The sequence below is a fragment of the Nansenia antarctica genome (assembly GCF_963989245.1).
Source record: "Nansenia antarctica genome assembly, chromosome: 11".
Taxonomy (NCBI): Eukaryota; Metazoa; Chordata; class Actinopteri; order Argentiniformes; family Microstomatidae; genus Nansenia; species Nansenia antarctica.
In genome coordinates, this window is record NC_137681.1 from 32,564,075 (window position 1) to 32,587,816 (window position 23,742).

The 23,742-nt window shown below is 45.8% G+C and overlaps 1 protein-coding gene across 1 annotated transcript in view; it reads left to right on the forward strand.

Moving 5' to 3' along the window:
- Positions 1-23,742, forward strand: part of hexd (hexosaminidase d) — a 55,291-nt gene that overhangs the window by 25,308 nt on the left and 6,241 nt on the right. Inside the window, exons 7-12 of the mRNA XM_080542568.1 lie at positions 16,264-16,335; positions 19,291-19,489; positions 20,275-20,357; positions 21,023-21,194; positions 21,634-21,744; positions 23,379-23,468. Of these exons, the coding sequence (XP_080398694.1) occupies positions 16,264-16,335; positions 19,291-19,489; positions 20,275-20,357; positions 21,023-21,194; positions 21,634-21,744; positions 23,379-23,468 (727 nt within the window). The remainder of the gene's footprint in view (positions 1-16,263; positions 16,336-19,290; positions 19,490-20,274; positions 20,358-21,022; positions 21,195-21,633; positions 21,745-23,378; positions 23,469-23,742) is intronic.

Below are 23,742 nucleotides of genomic sequence, written 5' to 3' on the forward strand. Positions count from 1 at the left end.
CCGTTTAGAATGATAAGGTTCTATCTCCGTTTAGAATGATAAGGTTCTATCTCCGTTTAGAGCTTGTTAATTACACACAACACAACGCCACCACCAAACAGGTGGCTGACTCCTGCTAAACAATAGCCCATATCCTGATAACAAAAAGACATTTAAAAAAAAAAAGACGGGAAAAAAACACTTGAGTAAAACGCATAGACGTTGAATAAGTGTAAGCTTCGATGTCGATAATAATAATATAATAATAACATTTATTTGTATAGCACTTTTCCTGCAAACGTCGCAGCTAACAGGCACTTGGAATAATGTGTAGGCATGCATATTCAAGTGAAATGTTATTGACTCAAACCCTTACACGATGGTCAACATAAATGAGAACAGACTAATTAATCATTGGTTCGAGTAGCAATGTATTTGTAATCTCACATTGCACACACATCTAATACTGAATGCATAATTAGCTACAACAAAAACAGAGAGACAACATCGAATGACAATCCATACATTAATTGTGTCAATAATCATTTAAACCAGTTTAATATCAACCAGTCAGTCATGTTCAATCATATTTTCGTTTCATTGATTTAAAGTACTCCTTGCTTGGGCTTGATGAGTCCTGACACGTGAGGGTGCGACACAGTTTTTCAACCATCACGATAAACCACCACCACCACATTAGAAAATATTTATTGTTTTGTTTGATACACGTTTTGGTTTGATACAAGTTATTTTGTTTGATAACTTTGCTTTTGAATTCCGATCGGGGATAGGCCCGACCCAGAAGTGACACACATACAAACAAACATTTACATACGCATACATACCACACCGCGGCAACATAATATATTATATTACTTTCGTTTTTGATAATTTGACAGACATGATAGCCATCACATTAAGTTGAAAAACTCTCGCAAGTTGAGGAACTCGCGCAAATTGGAAACACTGGGAAACGTTCGCCAAGTTGGACATACCTTACATGTTGTGTTTGAGACGAAGCAAGACTGCTCGTTTGGAAGGACATTGGATGCGTATGTATAGTCACTCATTAGTTACGTCCACAAGAGCACATACCACAACACAACACACATCTCACACTTATCATGGCCAAGCATGAATCTCTGGTGAGTCTCTGCCTATCTCCTCGCCGGTTTGTACACCCGATTGCACAGCAACTATCTGGCATGATTGTTTTCTAACCAATGCTACTGTGTTTCCTGGTGCTCTGCAACTTCACGGGCAGTGCCTTTTGCCCGTCAGGTGGGCGTTTCCACTATGCTGTGACGTCACATGAAAGCTATGAATAGGACCAAAGAGATTGGAGAAGTGATTTACCCATATATCTCCATTTTGGATGGGTAGATCCTCATGTTTTTGTTTATTTAGTGTGTTCCATTTTTCCCAGAATTTGTTTGTTTTTATGGATTCCTCTATAGAGTGTAGCTGGTTTCTAACATGATGGTCCCTTTTTTTCTTTAATGTATTTTTATACAGTTTTAATGTTTCACCATATTGAAGACGTGTGCTCTGGTTGTCTGGGTCTCTATGTTTCTGGTTTGATAGGTTCCTTAGTTCCTTTCTGAGGTTTTGACACTCGTTGTCGAACCATTTGTCATTGTTGTTATTTCTGGGGGGTTTTCTATTTGAGGCCTTTAGGTCAGATAAGGAGGCTGAAACGTAAAATATATTATTAAGGTTTTCTACTGCCTTGTTTACACCTTCACTGTTGTATTGAAAGGTTTTTTTCAGGAACTGGTCTAATAGTGATTGAACTTGTTGTTGTCTAATAGCGTTTTGATATGTTTCAACACTACCTTCCTTCCATTTGTAGTATTTTTTAATAGTGTGTAGTTTGGTAGGTTTTACTACTTCATGATTGGGTGTTGAACTGTTCAGGTAGACTGTGTGTTTGGCTAATCCATGGGAGGGTATTTGATTGGGAGTTTATTTTATTGTTTGATTCATTTGATTGGGTAAAAGTATGCATGCAGAGAGTGATTGGCTTAGTAGTCTAGCAGCAAGTCCTCAAAAAAGGCTTTAGTTTTCGAGATACCCCTACCCGAGGTAGAGCAAATGACAACAATGATTTTTCTTATCTTTAGGGTCTCCCATTAATGAAATTGATTGTTGTCAAATTTTATTTTTGGGGAAAAGATGTTTTTTGGGTTGTTCTTTAGAGCTACCCCAATCCCTGAAAAAGAGCCAAATTAGACCAGGCCGAATATGGGGAAGGTGACAAAAAAGCCCATAACTTGAGAATGATCACTCCTTTCCTCTTCAGATTTGCTGAGGTATGAACCAGGTGGTTGTCCTACATCACCAAATAGTCAGACAACTATTTACCTAAATAAATACTGAATTATAGTCCTGTAAACCTAGCTTTAGTTTAGACGGAAATTGTACTTTTTGGTGACAGGAACATAGGACTCCATCACTTTTCTCTCATTTATCAGAAAAACAGAAATCCCTGAAAAATATATAATTACTGAATTGTCTAGGGTGCTATTGAACAATAACCAGTAGTTGTATGGAAATATCTCATACAGTTCTATTGCAAATGAGATTTCTTTAGACATAGGCCTACCTCTTCTCTGATACAGTCAAATTCCGAATGGGGGATAAGTGGCATAATAGCCTATAAGTTAAGAATGCTCACTCTGATGGTCATTATATTTGGAGAGGGAAATACCAGGTGGCTGAACTACATCACCAAATAGTCAGAATAAGAGTAACCCAATAAAATAAAGTTTATTAGTTCTAAATTGCAAGCCTCTAAAACATAGGTGTAAATAGTACAGGTTTTATTAAAACTGGAACCTTAATTCAAAGTACAGTATAGCAATAATTTTGAAGCTTGACAGTGGAACACTCTCTGCCACTCTGGTTTGAGTGACAGCTGCATGTTTCAAAACTGTGTAGCCAACTGGGAAGCAGCAGCCATAACATTCTCCATCTCAGAGGGAGAGGGGCTGTGGATTGACAGTTCTGTTCAGATTATCACCAATCTAATGACAGATAACAGGTAACACATATGTCCAACTATGATATTAATATGTTGTTAGATTTGTGAGCTTTTAAACCATAGTGCAGGCATTCGGATCTAGGCAGAGGCTAGCAGAGCCCAGCTTACAAGGACTCAGAACCATACTGAACGTTGCTCAAGGACGAGATGATGAAGTTCATAAGAGACTATCGCCCCACTCAGATGACATACTGTCCTTCAAGGTCAAGGTTTCATATCACAGGTCATGTCGGGCCAGTTATTCAAGCACACATAACTATACGCCTACAACCAGTGATCAAGAACCACCCCAGGATCAGTAAAAGACTTAGACTGTCCAGAGACACTAGATTTGACATCCGTAGCTAGTGTTTCATTTGCAGCCAATGTTTCAATTGCAGCCAGAAAGTCACAAAGAGAGAAGGCCTGACCCCTATATGTACCGGTACAGGTGAAAGTACAAGGTCAAAGGTCCTCAACGCAGCCTCAGAGAGGTTTGATGAAATAATACATCACCGTATGCTGACCTATGAAGATCTTTTTGCCTATGATGCAAAGTATCACAGAAGTTGCCTAGGACACTATCTTTCAGAAAGGAACATTCTAGCAGCTAGAAACAAACATTTAACAGAAAAGAAGTTAAATGAACATGAAAGAGCTTTCATTGAGCTAACTGAAGAATTAACTAATTCAAAGCATATGACTGTCACAACACTGAGTGCTGTAACTGAGAGCTATAAAGGAAAACTGAGTACAGCTACAGAACCAACAATGTATAAATCCTGGAAACTCAAAGAAAAGATGAACCAGCATTATGGGGATAAACTCATCTTCATTGAACGTCCTGGAAAATCTGATCTGATCTGTTCTGGTGTCATGACTGTTGGCCATGCAATGAGAGAAGCTTCTCTCCTCAGAGAAAACATAACAGAAGACAGGGAGACAATGCCTCCACAGAGAACAGAGACCCTCACTGACACTCAAATCCTCCACCAGGCTGCAGGTATATTGAGGAAAACTATGGAAAAGGTTGAGCATGAGCCTCAATTCTACATAAGCAGTGACAAGCTTTCCCTTCTCCAGTGCAGTGAATATGTGCCAAACACTCTGTATGATTTTGTGAACTGGTGTGTCAATGCAGGTGCATTTAAAAATGTGCAGACCTGTGATGAGGACCCAGCTCTGAAGAATAACACAAGTGTTATAACCTTTTGCCATGATCTAATTGCACAGTGCTGCAGCAGGCGTACACCTATCACACTAGGACTTGGGATTATGATCCATCATGAGTTTGGCAGCAAGGCCCTTATCAACAAGCTACACATGATGGGTCATTGTGTGTCGTATGATGAAGTGCGTCAATTTCTCACATCAGTAGCAGCAGATCAATTACAGAGAAGCAAAGGTGTTTACATTCCAAATGGACTGACAAGAACCACAGAACATGGGATAATCGATGCAGCCATTGACAACTTTGACCAGAATGAAGAGACGCTGGATGGCAAAAATACAACAGATTCCATGGCAATTGTTGTATACAGAAGAGGTGATGTTGCCACAGCACACAACCCCATCCTGAGAATCCCAGAGAGATCTCTCCATGCCCTGGACAGCTGTGATTTGGATAATGAAGAGGTTCAGAGGTAAATATTATAGACCAACTATCTGCCAGACACATGCAATACTTGATTGAAATGGCTCTGATATACTGTATGTTAATGCAATATAATCCAATATTAAAATGTAAAATGTGTAATGTGCACTGGAGGCTTCAAGTTTCACATTACACTTGTGTAAGTCAGACTAGCATTTGTCCAATATTCAAGTTACACATTATTTGTGAGGTCACACATCATAATCTAAGGAATCTGGAGTGTTGTTGTTTGTAAGGGCATTTTGTTAAAGATTGAATTATATGACAAAAGATGCCTAATGACTTGTTCTGATCTGAACCACCAGCAGTTCTACCACAGGTCCTCAAATCAGACAGCACAAAAGCTCAGGCAGCAGAAGGCCAAGACTTACTTTGGAAGGTGAGCCGTATCATGAAAGAAGAAGACCAGAGAATCCCAGGATGGTCTGCATTCAATGCCTATGTATCCACGTCAGACATCCCATTAACAACAGTACAATATATGCCCTTCATAAGAGCTTCACCATCAGACCTATCTACAATCTATACAGCTCTTTTGCAGCTCACACAGCTTGCTCAAGAACTGGGACAGAGGCATATACTTGTAACTGCTGACCTTGCCATCTACAGCAAAGCACAGCAAATTCTGTGGAGCAAACCTGAAGCTTTGGATGGCAAGATCACCATGAGAATTGGAGGAATGCACGTCACCATGGCCTTTCTGGCAAGCATTGGGAAGGTGTATGCAGACGGGGGCCTCTTTGACATGATAACCGAGTCTGGAGTCTATGCTGACGCAACAGCTCGGCAGATGCTTCAGGGGAAACAACTGACAAGAGGTGTGAGGAGTATCAAGGTTGTTTCAGAGGCTCTGTTCAGGCTCTTCTGGATGGCACTGGTCTCCTGGCTGAACAAAAAAGGCCAAAGTCCATTGTCTGCTGAACAAGAACACCTCCTGCGAGATGTGCAGCATGCCTTTCATGGCGACGACCAGGTCTCTGCCAGACAGTTCTTAAGTGAAGTGGAGACAGACCTTCCTGAACTGAGGAGAAGAATACAACAGTTTTCAGAGAGGGGAGTTCAACAATCAGCAACTTTTAAGTACTGGCTGAATTTCCTCAAAGGGGCTGATCTCTTACTCAGAATGCTACGATCAGAGCGTGAAGCTAACTTTGACCTTCATCTCAACTGCATGTTTGAAGCAATACCATGGTTCCGGGCTGCTGGCAGGATGAAATGCAATGTGTGGTCATGGTATTTGACAGGTATGACGGCCCACAGTCAATCAAAGACCTGGAGAGGCAAAGGAGAGGTGCAAGTGATGGAAGGCCTACACATGTTATCACTGGCAACACAAATGTCCCAAACTACAGGAAGTACTTGAGGAGTAGTGGAAACAAGACTGCACTGTGCATGTTTGTGAGCAACTACATTGTCACTGCAGCCCCATAGAGACTACACTCAGATGACTCCATCATCTTGGCAGGTGGATTTGACAAAGGGGAGGAGGTGAAGAGCATCTGCACAGCAGGAGTCAGCAGTTTGACATCACTGTACAGTGATCAGGAGGAGGCAGACACAAGGATGGTGCTCCATGCCATACATCTTGCAGAGTCATATTCCCGCATCATTGTGAGGTCTGATGACACAGATGTGGAAGTACTGCTCATATACTATGCAAGCAAAGAAATGTTTGGTTCATCTCTGGTGTACATGCATACAGGCCATGGAATGAGAGAGAGCTATGTCCCCATCAACACCATATCTGAGAAGATTGGAAAAGACATGTCTAACTGTCTACCAGCATGTCATGCACTCACTGGCTGTGACACAACAAGTAGTTTGTACAGAATAGGAAAGACAACAGCATTCAACAAACTCAAGACCCATCTCAGCGAGCTCAAAGATCTGGCCCATTTTGGACTCTCTGCCAGCTTGGAAGAGTCTTTGCCAGTCGCAAGAGAATTTGCGCTACTCCTATATGGAAAAAAGAAAATGGAAAATGGATTGATTGGGTTACTCTTATTCTGACTATTTGGTGATGTAGTTCAGCCACCTGGTATTTCCCTCTCCAAATATCATGACCATCAGAGTGAGCATTCTTAACTTATAGGCTATTATGCCACTTATCCCCCATTCGGAATTTGACTGTATCAGAGAAGAGGTAGGCCTATGTCTAAAGAAATCTCATTTGCAATAGAACTGTATGAGATATTTCCATACAACTACTGGTTATTGTTCAATAGCACCCTAGACAATTCAGTAATGATATATTTTTCAGGGATTTCTGTTTTTCTGATAAATGAGAGAAAAGTGATGGAGTCCTATGTTCCTGTCACCAAAAAGTACAATTTCCGTCTAAACTAAAGCTAGGTTTACAGGACTATAATTCAGTATTTATTTAGGTAAATAGTTGTCTGACTATTTGGTGATGTAGGACAACCACCTGGTTCATACCTCAGCAAATCTGAAGAGGAAAGGAGTGATCATTCTCAAGTTATGGGCTTTTTTGTCACCTTCCCCATATTCGGCCTGGTCTAATTTGGCTCTTTTTCAGGGATTGGGGTAGCTCTAAAGAACAACCCAAAAAACATATTTTCCCCAAAAATAAAATTTGACAACAATCAATTTCATTAATGGGAGACCCTAAAGATAAGAAAAATCATGGTTGTCATTTGCTCTACCTCGGGTAGGGGTATCTCAAAATCTGAGGGCCCTTCCTGCTAGACTATAGATAGAAATGGGGGCGGGCTTAATGGAGGTAATCTGGGTGGCAGGGAATCGGAATGACAGTGTGAAGAGAGATGGGAGTTGGTAAGGAGTTCTGTATGATTGTGTAGCTTGTTAAATCTTTTTCTGTTAGTTTGTTCACTGTTTATTTACATGTACTGATATCAATGTGTTGTGTTTAGTTTTACAATCTGTTTAATAGATGAAGAAGGAAATCAAACCGAATTGTGTCAGTCTCATCATTTCACCCGTACTGCCGGAGCAAGCAGAGGATTCGCCATCAGCTAACTAGAGGGAGAGCTGAACAATTGTAAAACACCCGCTGACGACCGCAGGAGGACGGACCGTCAGTTAGCTAAGGAAATACAAGCACGGTTGGACGCAACAGAAGCTCCGGGAGTACAAGGATCCATTCACCGGAGATAAGAGCAAGCTAAAGCCTGGTCAGGTTAGTGACGCAGCCGCCAGCCGGCAATGGAGCCGCGGCGCCCGCAACTGTAGCTAACTAGCCACTTGCTAGCTAGCGTAGAGTAGCCAACTAAGCTAGCGTTAGCCCTGTTGTTGCAATAGCGCAGCAGACACGCGGTAGAGCTTATAGCACTCAAGGCTACAGCTAACTAGGCCGGAAACGGAGCCGTGGCGCCCGCGACTGTAGCTAATTAGCCACTTGCTAGCCAGCGTAGCATTAGCAAACTAAGCTAGCGTTAGCCCTGTTGTCGCAATAGCGCACAGGCACGCGGTAGAGCTTATAGCATTCAAAGCTACAGCTAGCTAGGCAGGCAAGGAGTGAAACAATCCACGGCTAGCTTCAACTGGTTAACCCAACTGCAAGAATCCACAGCCAGCTAGGCTAACCTACAAGACCCACCAAGAAAGGAATTGCGAGCTAATAGCAGCTACCCAGAGAGCTACCCACACCCAGCACTCTTCTCTGTGACTCTATTGACTGTTTGCATTAAAATAGGTTTGTGTGTACCTGGGTATTAAGTCGTCGGGGGGAGGAAAATCCTCTCCCACTTTATTATTTTATTTTTAGCAGTATCCCTGGGATGACCCCACGGTGAACCTGGTTCCGCTGCCGAAGACTAGTTAAGGAAGTGCAGGGACCAGCGCAAATCAGCTCAGGGAGTCAGAGAGGGCTGAAGACATAAGATAGAAAGACGAAACAGGTGCACACAAGTTATTTCTGAGTCACAGACAGAATGGAGGCACTAAAGACCGAAAGGGAAAAGTTGGCAGTCACTTTTGAGAGAGGATATCGCCACATCATCAGGTCAGTGGCATTGATGGGCGAAGATGACATGAAACGCGAGTGGATAGCGCTCCTGTCAAATGCGAAAGACCTAAACTCTGCAGACGACAATTATGAGGAAGGTTTGAAGGCCAAAGCAAGTCAGGAACCTGAGACAGGCAACAGTCAGCTTCTTCAAGACATCACCAATGCCGCTGAGGAGAGAGCTCAGAAGGTTGAACAGGTCGGTCACGTCTTAAAGGCCAACATGTGGACAAGGTTCGCGGGAGTCGAACTTTCATCCACAATTAGACGAGCAGAAAGGAGTCACGAAGGCGCGAAGAGGATCAGTCTAGAGGAGGCAACCCACGACGTTTGTAAAGAACGAAGCACACTCACAGATAACCTCATCATCAAAGCGCGAAGTCTGCTATCAAGCTGGGGGGAGTGGATCCCTGTAGTTGAGGCGTGCAAAACGAGAAAGTCACTAGAGGAGCTGGAGGACAAAAGGGATGAACTTTGGGAAACGTTTGTGACTGAATTTGGAAGAGTTGAGAAGGAGAATACTGACAAAATGGCCGACAAGGCCGCCGCAGCAAAGCAAATGGCCACCGACGCTCTCGCCGAAGATGAGAGGAAAAGGGCCGACGTTCTCGCCGAAGATGAGAGGAAAAGGGCCGACGCTCTCGCCGAAGATGAGAGGAAAAGGGCCGACGTTCTCGCCGAAGAAGAGGCCAAAGATCGAGCGACGAATAGAGAAAGGGCCGACGCTCTCGCCGAAGATGAGAGGAAAAGGGCCGACGTTCTCGCCGAAGATGAGAGGAAAAGGGCCGACGTTCTCGCCGAAGAAGAGGCCAAAGATCGAGCGACGAATAGAGAAAGGGCCGACGCTCTCGCCGAAGATGAGAGGAAAAGGGCCGACGCTCTCGCCGAAGATGAGAGGAAAAGGGCCGACGTTCTCGCCGAAGAAGAGGCCAAAGATCGAGCGACAAATAGAGAAAATAAAGAAGCCATTGCCAAGCTGGAAAGGAAAGCCGCTGAGGCAAGACTGAAGTCAGCTGATAGCGTGGCCGAGTTTGAGAAGGAGACAGCGAAGGTGAAATTGGGGGCCGAAGAAGAGATCGCTGAGGCAAGGCAGAAGGCGGCCGTGATTGAGTTGAAGGCAGCAGAAATAGCCGCTCAAGAGCGCGCCAAACTACTGGAGGCTCAGCGGGAAGCATGGGAACAAGCCCGGGAGGCAGGGCTGGAGAGCGCCACATATGGAGGCAACCGCACTAGAGCCAAGATCAAACTCCCTCCAACAAGGCTGCCCGTGTTCAGCGGGTGTATGAGAGATTTTCATCGCTGGCGGAAAGATTGGGAAAGCCTGCAGCGGCAGGGAGACCCATCGGGGTCGCCAGAGGTGAAGAAACTCCACCTCCTCGAGAGCATAGACCGAAAGGTTTTCGAGGAGCTCAAACTCTCGAGCTACCGCTCAGCGGAAGACGTATTCACAGCTTTGGAGAATCGGTTTGGAGACAAGGCAACCATCGCGCTGCAAATTATTGAGGAATTGGAAAGAATACCAGCGGTAAAAGGAAACCAGCCGAGGAAAGCGATCGACCTTATTCAGGCAGTGGAAAGAGCCCTCATGGACCTGACAGACTTAGGAGAAGTGGGCGCTATGAAGAACCCACTTGTACTTAGGGCCATCGAGAGCAAACTGCCAGATCGTGTGCAGGAAGGCTGGTTTGCTTTTGTAACCAAACCCAAAAACCAAGTCGCCCCAGACAAGCGGTTCGATGCTCTTCTTCTGTTTCTGAAAAGGCAGGAAAAAATCCTCGAGGGGATGGCTCGAATCCAAGGCTCCACGGAGACCTCTGGGGGAACACCGGAGAGGCCAGTCAGATGGGAGAAGAGGGCGTTCACGAGGGCCATGGAGAGAGACTCACCGGTAGATGAAGAAGAGGAGGAACATCGAGGTGAAACCAGAGTCACGGGCAGGAACTCGGAAAGAAGAGAAGAGTGTGACATCTGTGGAAGCGATCAGCACGGTGGCAAAATATTCTTCTGCCAAAAGTTCAAGAGTGTCAGTCTGGCAGAGAAACGAGCCATAGTAAGGCAAAGCAAAGCCTGTCAGAAATGTTTGGGCATGCACGGCGCCGACGGGGAGTGTAGTAACCGGTACCTGTGCAGAGTGTGCAAGCGGGATGAAGGAAGGGCAAGTCATCACTACCTTCTGTGTCCCGAATGGAGTGAGGGGAAGAGGACAGGGCCAGGGTTCGCTGACAAGCAACGAGAATTCCTGGATTCTTTGGGACTCAACCCTGAACAGGAGAGGAGGGCGAAGGCATTCACCAGTAAGGCTTCGATGACGCTGAGCGCGGGCGCAGAAGGCGGAAGTCTCTTCGCAGAGGATGGGCCAGAGGAACATCCAGTACTAATGATGATATTGACAGTCAAAACAGAAGATGGATATGACCTGGGAACTCTCATAGACCTCGCCTCCGACACAAATTATATCACCAACCGGGCCGCCAATCGGCTCCGACTGGAGCGGAAGCAAGTAACACTGACTGTGCATGGAGTCGGTGGAATGAAGGTCAAGGTCAAGACTAATAAGTACCTGCTAAAGGTCAGGGCGTGGAGCAACAACAGATGGAGTCCCCACGAGATGGTATGTTACGGGCTCGACACAATCGCTCGTGCAGACAAGGTCATCAGTCCAGAGCGACTCTGTAAGTTTTTCCCTGGGGTCGAGAAGGAAGAGCTGGTCCGACCTAAGGAAATCGAGCTCTTGATCAGCCACCGAGAGGGACGACTCGCTCCACGGTGGAGAAGAGGGACGGGAGACTTAGTGCTGTGGGACGGGCCTCTGGGGAAGACCGTGGGAGGAACGCACCCAGACCTGTTTGAAAGTTGGGAAAGATCCGCACACAACTCCCAGACGCACTTTGCGCGTTCTCTGAGAACGGAGGCAGTAAGATTTGAGGAGATCCCCTGCAAGACGCCCAGCGCAAAAGAAGAGGATGGAGACCAGAAGCCGCAAGGTCATGAAAAGACCGGGAGAACAGCTGCAAGCAGCAAAGAGGTCCTCGAATGGTGGAGCTGGGATAGCATCAGCGCCGCGTGCGAGCCAAAGTGTGGAGGGTGTCGCTGCGGAAATTGTCAGCCGGGCGGGAAAGAGATGACTCTCGCAGGGGAAAAGAAGATCAAAACCTACGCAATTACCCGCGTCAACATCGGGGACAAGCCAGCCGGATGCATCGCCCAGCTGGCCATGAGGAAGACGGCAAGGCTGCCAGAGGTCGCCCACCTAAAAGAAGAGCGGAGAGCACTTGAGGAGGACACCTATGTAGACGACATTCTAGCGTCTCATGGCGACAGGAGAGAGCTGAGGAGCATCACGGAGGGAATCGAGAGGACGCTCAACGCTGGAGGTTTCGCTCCGGAACCACGGATCCAGTCGGGTCAAAGTGGGAGGAGCAAAGAGGGCAAGCCTGCAGAAACGAGGGCCAATGTGGAGCCAGAGTCAGAGGTGTTGGTGCTGCCTGATCAGCTGAGCGAGGAAACATCCAGGGGAGTGGCTGTAAGGCTGGTCGAGTCAAAGGCCAAATTGACGCCGATAACTCAGAAAGGGGATGTCGTTAAATCCGAACTGTGTGGGGCCGTAATCGCATCCAGGCTTAAGGGCTTCTGGGAGAAGCAAGGTCGACTGGGCGTGGAGAGATGGTTTCATTTCCTGGACAGCCAGACCGTCATGGGGGCCATTCAAAAGGACCAAACATTCTACGCGAACAGGATCGGAGAGATCCAAAGGGCTGGACCTACTGACGACTGGTGGTGGATCCCCGGAGATCTAAATGTCTCAGACCTCGTCACACGAGGCTGCCCGCCGGAAAGCATGGGAGAAGGCTCGACCTGGCAGAATGGTCCGGAGTTCCTGGCGTGGGCAGTGGAGAAGTGGCCCATGAAATCCGCGGCGGAGGTGGCTGCAAGTGCTCGAGACAGCGTGAGCATGCTGCAACGGAAAGCGTTCACTGCAGCTGTAACACGCGCTCAGGCGAGGAAGGGGCTGGACCCGAAATGCGGCATTGAGGAGGAAGCAAATGCAAAGGGGACATCCACACCGGTTGGGAGTTCCAGGGACCCCGAGCATGAGAGGGAGAGGCTCTGGGGCGCTGCTCTCATGGACCTGATTGAGCCAGAACGCTTCAGTGAGATAGGCAGGCTCATTCGGGTAGTTGGGTGGGTCCGGCGAGCTGTTAGGCAGTGGTTGGTTTGCAGGAGGGCTCCAGAAGACGCAAAGTGGGAGGCTACACGCCCGAGGGAGACAAGAAGCGGAGTTAGCCTCGGCGTCCAGGAGCTGAACGCAGCTTTCCGCGACCTGTGTCTGGCTGCACAGGATGGAACAGAGTTTCCTAAAACGACTTGGGACGGACTGGTAGTTGAGAGGGTCGAAGGGCCGGGGCTGCTGGTGTGTTCCGGAGGAATCCAGGAGGCGATGGAGGTGGGAATCCCACTTGTCCCCTACACTGCATGGATCAGCACTCTGTTGGCAGGGGAGGCCCATGGGGCGAGCCACGAGGGGTTGGCTGGCACCCTATTGAAGATGCGCAAGAAGGCGTGGGTGATTCAGGACGGGGAAGGAGCGAGGGCCACGATCTCTTCCCAACGCTCGACCGAGACGTTGGGCGGGTGGTCGTGCTGCTTCCCGTGGAGGAGCAGTAGAAAATAACTGTATTAAAGAGAGGGAAAGTTGTGGTCCATTTAGGCCCAAAGGACCAATGGAACAAGTGGGAGGTGTTTGGCTAATCCATGGGAGGGTATTTGATTGGGAGTTTATTTTATTGTTTGATTCATTTGATTGGGTAAAAGTATGCATGCAGAGAGTGATTGGCTTAGATAGAAATGGGGGCGGGCTTAATGGAGGTAATCTGGGTGGCAGGGAATCGGAATGACAGTGTGAAGAGAGATGGGAGTTGGTAAGGAGTTCTGTATGATTGTGTAGCTTGTTAAATCTTTTTCTGTTAGTTTGTTCACTGTTTATTTACATGTACTGATATCAATGTGTTGTGTTTAGTTTTACAATCTGTTTAATAGATGAAGAAGGAAATCAAACCGAATTGTGTCAGTCTCATCATTTCACCCGTACTGCCGGAGCAAGCAGAGGATTCGCCATCAGCTAACTAGAGGGAGAGCTGAACACTGTGGTTTTGCTGTGGTCTGACAGGGGTGTTAATGGGCTGATTGTGAACGCTCTGAGAGACACCAGGCTAAGGTCAGTGATGAAGTAATCTACTGTACTGTTACCCAGAGATGAGCTGTAGGTGTACCTACCATAGGAGTCTCCTCGAAGCCTACCGTTGACTATGTACAGTCCCAGTGAACGACAGAGCTGTAGGAGTTGTGACCCATGTTTGTTTGTTGCCTTGTCGTAGCTGTGTCTGGGAGGGCATATTGGGGAGGGGATGTTACCACCTCCTGGTAGGTGTTTGTCACCCTGTGTGCTGAGAGTGTCAGGTTCTCGTCCTGTCCTGGCGTTGAGGTCTCCACAGACTACAATGTGACCACAGGACTGGAAATGGTTAATTTCCTCCTCTAGGATGGAGAACATGTCATCTTTAAAATATGGGGATTCAATTGGGGGGATGTATGTAGCACACAGGAGGATATTTTTCTCGGTTGAGGTAAGTTCCTTATTTATTTCTAGCCATACAGTATGTAGAAAGCTCCTGTTTTGATTGGCGTGATGGAGTGAGAGAGTTCTAATTTGTGCCATATTAGGATACCTCCCGAGTCTCGTCCCTGTCTGATCCCAGGTAGCTTGGTGGATGGTACTACCAGCTCTCTATAGTTGGCGGGACAGCCAGTGGGACCATCTCCTCTATACCATGTCTCCTGTAGGATAATTATGTCTGTGTTTGAAATTTCTTTCGTGAAGTCTGGGTTTCTGCTCTTAATGCCAAAGGCAGTTCTCTCTCTCTCTCTCTCTCTCTCTCTCTCTCTCTCTCTCTCTCTCTCTCTCTCTCTCTCTCCTGACAGACATCCTCTCTCTCTATCTCTCTCTCTCTCTCTCAATTCAATTTTTCAATTTCAAAGGGCTTTATTGGCATGGGAAACCTACATTTACATTGCCAAAGCATGTGAAGTGTGAAGATAAAAAAACAAAAACAAAAAGAATGTAATGTACATACATGTACATACTAGAATAAATAAATAGATTACATACTAGATTACAAATAAATAGATTACAAATAGATGACATACTAGAATAAATAAATGAAATAAAACTTATTTCAATTCTTATGGGTGGTTTTAGCCCATTTGATGTCCTTTTTCTATCACAGCAGCTAACACATCTTGCTGCTGTGTTTGCACATTGCTGTACCTCACCCAGCAGATATGGTAGCCTTTCCACATTGGTCAAGACCTCAAAGACATTCTCTCTCTCTCTCTCTCTCTCTCTCTCTCTCTCTCTCTCTCTCTCTCTCTCTCTCTCTCTCTCTCTCTCTCTCTCTCTCTCTCTCTCTTCTCTCTCTCTCTCTCTCTCTCTCTCTCTCTCTCTCTCTCTCCTGACAGACATTCTCTCTCTCTCTCCTAACAGACAGTCTCTCTCTCTCTCTCTCTCTCTCTCTCTCTCTCTCTCTCTCTCTCTCTCTCTCTCTCTCTCTCTCTCCTGACAGACAGTGTCTCTCTCTCTCTTTCTCTCTCCTGACAGACAGTGTCTCTCTCTCTCTCTCTCTCCTGACACACAGCCTCTCTCTCTCTCTCTCTCTCTCCTGACAGACAGTGTCTCTCTCTCTCTAGCCCAATTTATGCTTCTGCGTAAAATTGACGGCGTAGGCTATGGCGTAGCTTGCGTAGCCCCGCAGCCTACGCCGTAGGCTACGGTGTAGATTGACGCGCACCTCTCCAAAAATGTAACTACGCGGCAATGCCTATGCAACCGTAAGCACTGTGATTGGTCCGCTTGGTAGCACATGATTACGACATGATTACGACTCTCTCGTCGGCCAAAATGCGGAAGCCATGACAGAAATGTCATTTACTTTTTCTGTAATTACTAATAAAGATTTGAAAAATTATGATAACCATCGTATTATCTTAGTTTAATGTCATTTCAATGCATCATAGAACTTTAATTTACAAAAAGCATTAAAAACAAATCGCTATTATGCCGCTTTGAGTACACCGTTCCAACGGAGCGCCCTATGGAAGCGTCAAGCACAGCCTTCCTATAAGGAGCGCAATTCACATTTACGAGATGTACAATCCTGTTTATTTAGAAATAAATTATTAGTTACAGGGAGCCCCCATGGCTGTTCGTTGGGTTTAAATTATATTTATGATAGACATATTTAATGTAAATGTAATTTACCTTTTCTGTAATTACTTATTAATAAAGATTTGATTTTATATGATAACCATCGTATTATCTTAGTTTAATGTAATTTCAATGCATTATGGACATTTTCTTTACAACAAGAATAACAAGAAAAATTGCGATTATGCCACTATGAGTACACCGTTCCAACGGAGCGGATCAACGCGATGCAGAAGTATAAATTAGGATAGCCCTTGCGTATGCTACGGCGTAGAAGCGCGTAAATTCGACGCAGAAGCATAAATCGGCTTCTCTCTCTCTCCTGACAGACAGTCTCTCTCTCTCTCTCTCTCTCCTGACAGACAGCGGTCTCGTAGGTCTGGTCCAGCCCATGCTCTGGGACTACAGCCCTTCTCTGGATGTGCAGAACACTGGTAATTATGTTTCAAAACACATCAAGTTTGACAGAAATCATGTAAAAAAATGTATACACTACCGTTCAAAGGTTTGGGGTCACTTAGACATTTCCTTATTTTTGAAAGAAAAGCACAGTTTTTTTCAATGAAGATAACATTAAATTAATCAGAAATACACTCTATACATTGTTAATGTGGAAAATTACTATTCTAGCTGCAAACATCTGGTTTTTAATGGAATATCTACATAGGTGTGTAGAGGCCCATTTCCAGCAACCATCACTCCAGTGTTCTAATGGTACATTGTGTTTGCTAATCGCGTTAAAACGCTAATGGATGATTAGAAAAACCTTGAAAACCCTTGTGCAATTACGTTAGCACAGCTGAAAATGGTCTTGCTGGTTAGAGAAGCTATAAAACTGGCCTTCCTTTGAGCTAGTTGAGTATCTGGAGCATCACATTTTTGTGGGTTCGATTATACTCTCAAAATGGCCAGAAAAAGAGAACTTTCATATGAAACTCGACAGTCTATTCTTGTTCTTAGAAATTAAGGCTATTCCATGTGAGAAATTGCCAAGAAACGGAACATATCCTACGGTGTGTACTAGTCCCTTCAGAGAACAGCACCAACAGGCTCTAACCAGAGTAGAAAGAGAAGTGGGAGGCCCCAGTGCACAACTGAGCAAGAAGACACGTACATTAGAGTCTCTAGTTTGAGAAATAGACGCCTCACAGGTCCTGAACCTGCAGCTTCAACAAATGGTACCCGCAAAACGCCAGTGTCAACGTCTACAGTGAAGAGGCGACTCCGAGATGCTGGCCTTCTAGGCAGAGTGGCAAAGAAAAAGCCATATCTGAGACTGGCCAATAAAAGGAAAAGATTAATATGGGCAAAAGAACACAGACATTGGACAGAGGAAGATTGGAAAAAAGTGTTATGGACAGACAAATCGAAGTTTGAGGTGTTTTGATCACACAGAAGAACATTTGTGAGATGCAGAACAAGTGAAAAGATGCTGGAAGAGTGCCTGACGCCATCTGTCAAGCATGGTGGAGGTAATGTGATGGTCATGGTGCTGGTAATGTAGGAGATGTGTACATGGTAAAAGGGATTTTGAATAAGGAAGGCTATCACTAAATTTTGCAACGCCATGCCATACCCTGTGGACAGCACTTGATTGGAGCCAATTTCCTCCTACAACAGGACAATGACCCAAAGCACACCTCCAAATTATGCAAGAACTATTTAGGGAAGAAGCAGGCAGCTAGTATTCTGTCTGTAATGGAGTGGCCAGCGGAGTCACCAGATCTCAACCCCATTGAGCTGTTGTGGGAGCAGCTTGACCGTATGGTATGCAAGAAGTGCCTATCAAGCCAATCCAACTTGTGGGAGGTGCTTCAGGAAGCGTGGGGTGAAATTTCTTCAGATTACCTCAACAAATTAACAGCTAGAATGCCAAAAGTCTGCAATGCTGTAATTTCTGCAAAGGGAGCATTATTTGACGAAAGCAAAGTTTGAAGGCCAAAATTATTATTTCAAATAAAAATCATTATTTCTAACCTTGTCAATGTCTTGACTATATTTTCTATTCATTTTGCAACTCATTTGATAAATAAAAGTGTGAGTTTTCATGGAAAACACGAAATTGTGCGTTCAAAAGTTTGGAAACATTATTTTGGTTGATTAATCCTCCCCTTTAATAATACCAATTGGTATTGTATTTTATATCGTTGGAAAGCCTGATTAGTCACCTTGTACCTCGTTGTAAACTTGTAAGGATCGCATTCATGGAATGAGCAACACAGCTAAACCTGTGGGTAGCGGCTAAAAAATATTTGCCAAAATCCCCTATATTCTTCTGTTGGTATTCACTCTCGTTTTGAGTTGCTTGGTGGATTGGATGATTGCACTCTCCCACAGTAATAAGGAAGAAACAACACATATTGTCAATTTTTACACTTTATTCATTTTACACTGTCAGGGACCTCAGTAGTGTGTGTAAGATCCATACGCTGTCACAACAGCTTGGCACCTCCTCCTCATGCTGGTCACCAGCCTGGTCACACACTGCTGTGGGACAGCATCCCATTCCTCAACTAGGATTTGCCGCAAGTCAGCCAACATGGTTGCCTTGGTCACTCTGGCACGTACAGCACGCCCAAGCTGATCCCACAAGTGTTCAATTGGGTTGAGGTCTGGACTCACAGCAGGCCATTCCACCCTCTCCACTCCCAAATTCTGGAGGTGCTCTGTGATGATCCTGGCTCTGTGGGGGCGAGCGTTGTCATCCTGGAGGATGGAGTTAGGTCCCAGAATCTGGAGATATGGGATCGCCACTTGCCCCAGAATATCATTCCTGTCAATTAGGTGCCATTCAGGTGCCAGTCACACACCTGTGACTGACATACACCTGCCAGCACTTGAAGCTCAAAACGAGAGTTTTATATTGCAGGGGATTTTGGCAAAACATTTTGGCCCGCTATCCACACGTTTAGCTGTGTTACTCATTCCACGAATGCAGGAGTTTATAACATAGCTAGTGTTTATCAGACTCTCTCTCTCTCCCTCTCTCTCCCTCTCTCTCTCTCTCTCCCTCTTCCTCCCTCTCTCTCTCTACCTCTTCCTCCCTCTCTCTCCCTCTCTCTCTCTCTCCCTCTTCCTCCCTCTCTCTCCCTCTCTCTCTCTCCCCCTCTCTCTCTCTCTCCCTCTTCCTCCCTCTCTTTCTCTCTCTCTCCCTTTCTCTCTCTCTCTCCCTCTCTCTCTCCCTCTCTCCCTCTCCCACTCTCTCTCCCTCTCTCTCCCTCTCATTCTCTCTCTCTCCCTCTCTCTCTCCCTCTCTCTCTCTCTCTCTCTCTCTCTCAGGTTGGCAGCAAAACACTCTGACTGTTGTACTTTACATGTGAACTCTTTCAAAGTCATCCGTCATGTTTGACATTGTAAACGGTTGGTCTCCTCTCTGCTCTGCTCTCCAGTGTCCCTGCTGGAGAAGTACCATAGTGCAGGTCTGACCCAGTTGTGGGCCGCCAGCGCCTTTAAGGGCTCCACCAGCGTCCACGCCTGCGTGACCGGCACCCAGAGACACGTGGACAACCACCTGCAGTGGCTCAGGGTGGCGGCTGCCTTACCTGCTGACGTACAGCTGCTGGGCGTCGCCCTCACGGGCTGGCAGAGGTGAGACTGTGGGGACGGGCGTGCGTTCCTAAAATACTCTCAATAAAGACCTGTCTGTCGGTCTTGTCTGTCGGTCTTGTCTGTCTGTCTGTCTTTCGGTCTTGTCTGTCTGTCTGCCTGTCTGTCTGTCTGTCTGTCTGGGCCAAGGAACCGTTCTGGTTTGCGTTTGCGAACCAAGCCTGGAACCGGCCGGCGCGAAAATAAATTGGTTCGGAGCCTGAAAAGTTGGTTCTCAAGCGGGAACCAGAAAATAGAAAATGTCATCTAATCTAAATCATTAGTGATAAAAATGTGTATTTTCATCATTCTCTCTATCTTCACACGCGCAAACGTGAACTTCGTAAGCCTTCTATTCCAGTATTGGAGCAGCTGGTTAGTAAGAGAATGCGTGTAGAAAGTGTCTTTTGTTTTGTTTGATACTAAATAGTGTTTATTTCAGATACTGTAGTGGAAGATATTATCCTCATTTCCAGTGAAGTAGCTGCCATCTTGTTGTGACATTTTTGTTAATCCCGTCCCTTCATCACCCAGCGTTGATGACGCGGATGGTTCTGGTTACACTGGTATGAACGTGGGCCAAGGTTCTGAGGTTTCAGCACGCAAACAGAAGCCCTATGCACCCCGGGGTTCTCTCTGACCCATTTCATCAGTTCATTTCATCAGTTCATTTCATCAGTTCATTTCCCAAAGTAAAAAACCCTCGGTGTGCTCCGATGCTCTCAGAAAGTATTTAGGAACGCACCCTTTGAGGGAACTCACTCGGTTCTAATCTGTTGTTTTGCCAGGTATGACCACATGTCAGTGCTGTGTGAGCTGCTCCCCCTCGCCTTGCCCTGCCTGGCCTCCTGTCTGCAGACTCTCAGCCACGGTCAGACCAGCAACCACTCACTCAGTCACTTAATCAACCACTCACTCAGTCACTTAATCAATCACTCACTCAGTCACTTAATCAATCACTCACTCAGTCACTTAATCAACCACTCACTCAGTCACTTAATCAATCACTCACCCAGTCACTTAATCACTCACTCATTCACTTAATCAATCACTCACTCAGTCACTTAATCAATCAGTCACTCAGTCACTTAATCAATCACTCACTCAGTCACTTAATCAATCAGTCACTCAGTCACTTAATCAACCACTCACTCAGTCACTTAATCAACCACTCACTCAGTCACTTAATCAATCACTCACTCAGTCACTTAATCAATCACTCACTCAGTCACTTAATCAACCACTCAATCGATCAGTTAACCAATCAACCAGTCAGTCACTCAATTAATCAATTAACCAGTCAGTCAGTTAGTCAGTCAGTCGGTCAGTCACTCAATATCTTTAATCAGGAATGTACAATATACAATACATTCTCCACCCTCTTTCTCTCTCACCATTGGTCATCATCACTATCGTAAGATCAGATCAGATCAGATCAGATTCAACTTTATTGTCATTGCAGAGTACAAATGGTTAGTGTGTCTTTTTCATCCTCAATGCGTGTGGTCTTGCGGTGGTGGTGGTGTCACCATCCAGGTCACTTCAGCCCAGAGGTCCAGACCAGCGTAGCCCAGAGTCTGGGGATGTCCACGGTGGAGGTGGAGGGCCTGGGGATGTCCACGGTGGAGGTGGAGGGCCTGGGGATGTCCACAGTGGAGGTGGAGGGCCTGGGGATGTCTACGGTGGAGGTGGAGGGCCTGGTGGAGAGGTGAGAGCACCTGTTAAACATCAAACATCATCTGAAGAAGAGAGTGTGTGAAAAACATTATAGATCCAGATGTCAATCCATGAAATGAATGATCCTGTCTGTCGGTCTGTCGGTCTGTCGGTCTGTCGGTCTGTCTGTCGGTCGGTTGGTCTTGTCTGTCTGTCTATCGGTCTTGTCTGCCTGTCTGTCTGTCTGTATGTCGGTCTTGTCTGTCTGTCTGTCTTGTCTGTCTGTCTGTCGGTCTTGTCTGTCTTGTCTGTCTGCCTGCCTGTCTGCCTGTCTGTCTGCCTGTCTGTCTGTCTGTCTGTCTGTCTGTCTGTCTGTCTCTCTGTCTGTCTGTCTGCCTGTCTGTCTGTCTGCCTGTCTGCCTGCCTGTCTGTCTGCCTGTCTGCCTGCCTGTCTGTCTGCCTGCCTGTCTGTCTGTCCGCCCGTGCCCCAGCCCCTCTGCAGGTGCAGCGTGTGTGTATGCTGGGAGGAGGCTGGCTGAGAAGGTGGTGGACTTAACGGCACTTCTCCAATCAGAGCAGCTCCACCATTTTGAAAACAACATGTAAGTTAGAAGACTGTGTGTGTGACTGTGACTGGTGGACAGATAATAATAATAATAATAATAATAATAATAATAATATAATAATAATAATAACTTTTATTTGTATAGCGCTTTTCCTGCAAACGTTGCCGCTCAAAGTGCTCCAATCATTATATAATCATTATTTAATTATTTAGTCATTTAAAGGCAAGAAATATGGGTTTTTAGTCTTGACTTGAACATAATGTGCTGAGGTTGCATCCCTAATGTAAACTGGCAGTGCATTCCACAATCTGGGTGCATAAAATGAGAATGCAGCCTCACCAAATCTCTTCTTTTATACATGTGGTACACAGAGAAAACCAGCGTCAGAAGACCTGAGAGCTCTATTGGGCTGATATGCTAGCAAAAGGTCTGAACATATTCTGGTGCTATGCCAGTGAGAGCTTTATAAACAAGCAGAAGGATCTTGAAATCTATTCTGAACTTAACAGGAAGCCAGTGTAGAGTCTCTAAAATAGGAGTTATATGAGCTCGTCTGCTTGTTTTGGATAAAACTCTTGCTGCTGCATTTTGGACTAATTGCAGCTGGCTTTCTTCGGAAGACCAGAAAAGAGACTGTTACAATAGTCCAAACTGGTAATAACAAAAGCATGCATTAACACTTCTGCATCAGCTTGCCAGAGAAAATGTCTAACTTTTGCAATATTCCCTAGATGATAAAATGTCATGTCACATCTAGATTGTTAGCTTCATGTTTGCAGTAGACTGTGTATGACTGTGACTGGTGGACAGATGATTCACTTACTTAGTCAAATGTATCTTCTGTAAGTTGCTTTGGATTTTTACATTTACATTTTTGGCATTTAGCAGACGCCTTATTCCAAAGCGACTTACAATCAATATAAAGGCGTCTGCTAAATGCCCCCAAAAATGTAAATGTAAAAGGGGAATGGACACAGGAACACAAAGACATGTTTCGACACCCCCTGGAACATTATTTGCTCTGAGAACTTTCGCTATGAGTAAAATTGTTGTCACTAACCTTTGAGCTCTCTCTCTCTCTCTGTCTCGCTCTCCCTCTGTCTCTCTCTCTGTCTCTCTCTCTCTGTCTCTCTCTCTCTCTCTCTCTCTCTCTCTCTCTCTCTCTGTCTCTCTCTCTGTCTCTCTCTCTCTCTCTGTCTTTCTCTCTGTCTCGCTCCCCCTCTGTCTCTCTCTCTCTCTGTCTTTCTCTCTCTCTCTATTTCTCTCTCCCCCTCTAAAATTGTTGTCACTAACCTTTGAGCTCTCTCTGTCTCGCTCCCCCTCTGTCTCTCTCTCTCTCTGTCTCTCTGTCTCTCTGTCTTTCTCTCTCTCTGTCTCTCTATCTCTCTCTGTCTCTCTCTCTCTCTCTGTCTTTCTCTCTCTCTCTCTCTGTCGCTCTCTCTCTCTTTCTCTCTCTCCCTCTCTCTCTCTGTCTCTCTGTCTTTCTCTCTCTCTCTGTCTCTGAGGGATCATCAGAACACAATGCATCAGTCAGTGTGAATATGTGTGTGGTACACTCTTTGGCATCTATCATGGGAGCTAAATACTCCCTCTCTCTCTCTCTCTCTCTCTCTCTCTCTCTCTCTCTCTCTCTCTCTCTCTCTCTCTCTCTCTCTCTCTGTGTGTGTTAGGTATGTGAGAGGGTGGCTCTCTCCATATCACAGGCAGAGGAAGATGGCCAACCCTCTGATCGCTCAGCAGATTCAGAGTCAAGCCCAGACGTAAGACGCCTCTCGCTGTTATATTGAGCATAAAACACGGAGTAAGATGTCAGACTGTCTACTAACTGTTGTCTGCTTGTAAAACCGAACAAACCAAGCCAAAACCTGTGGTCTCTCTCTCATCCCATTCCTTCTCTCTTCTGCCCCCCCCTCTGCTATTCCATCCCCCCTTCCTTTTGTGCCTCCTTCTCTCCACCCTTCCTCCCTCTTTCCCAAACCTCTCAAAATCCACCCTTTCCACCCTTTCTTTCTCCTCCTCTATCGTTGTCCTGTC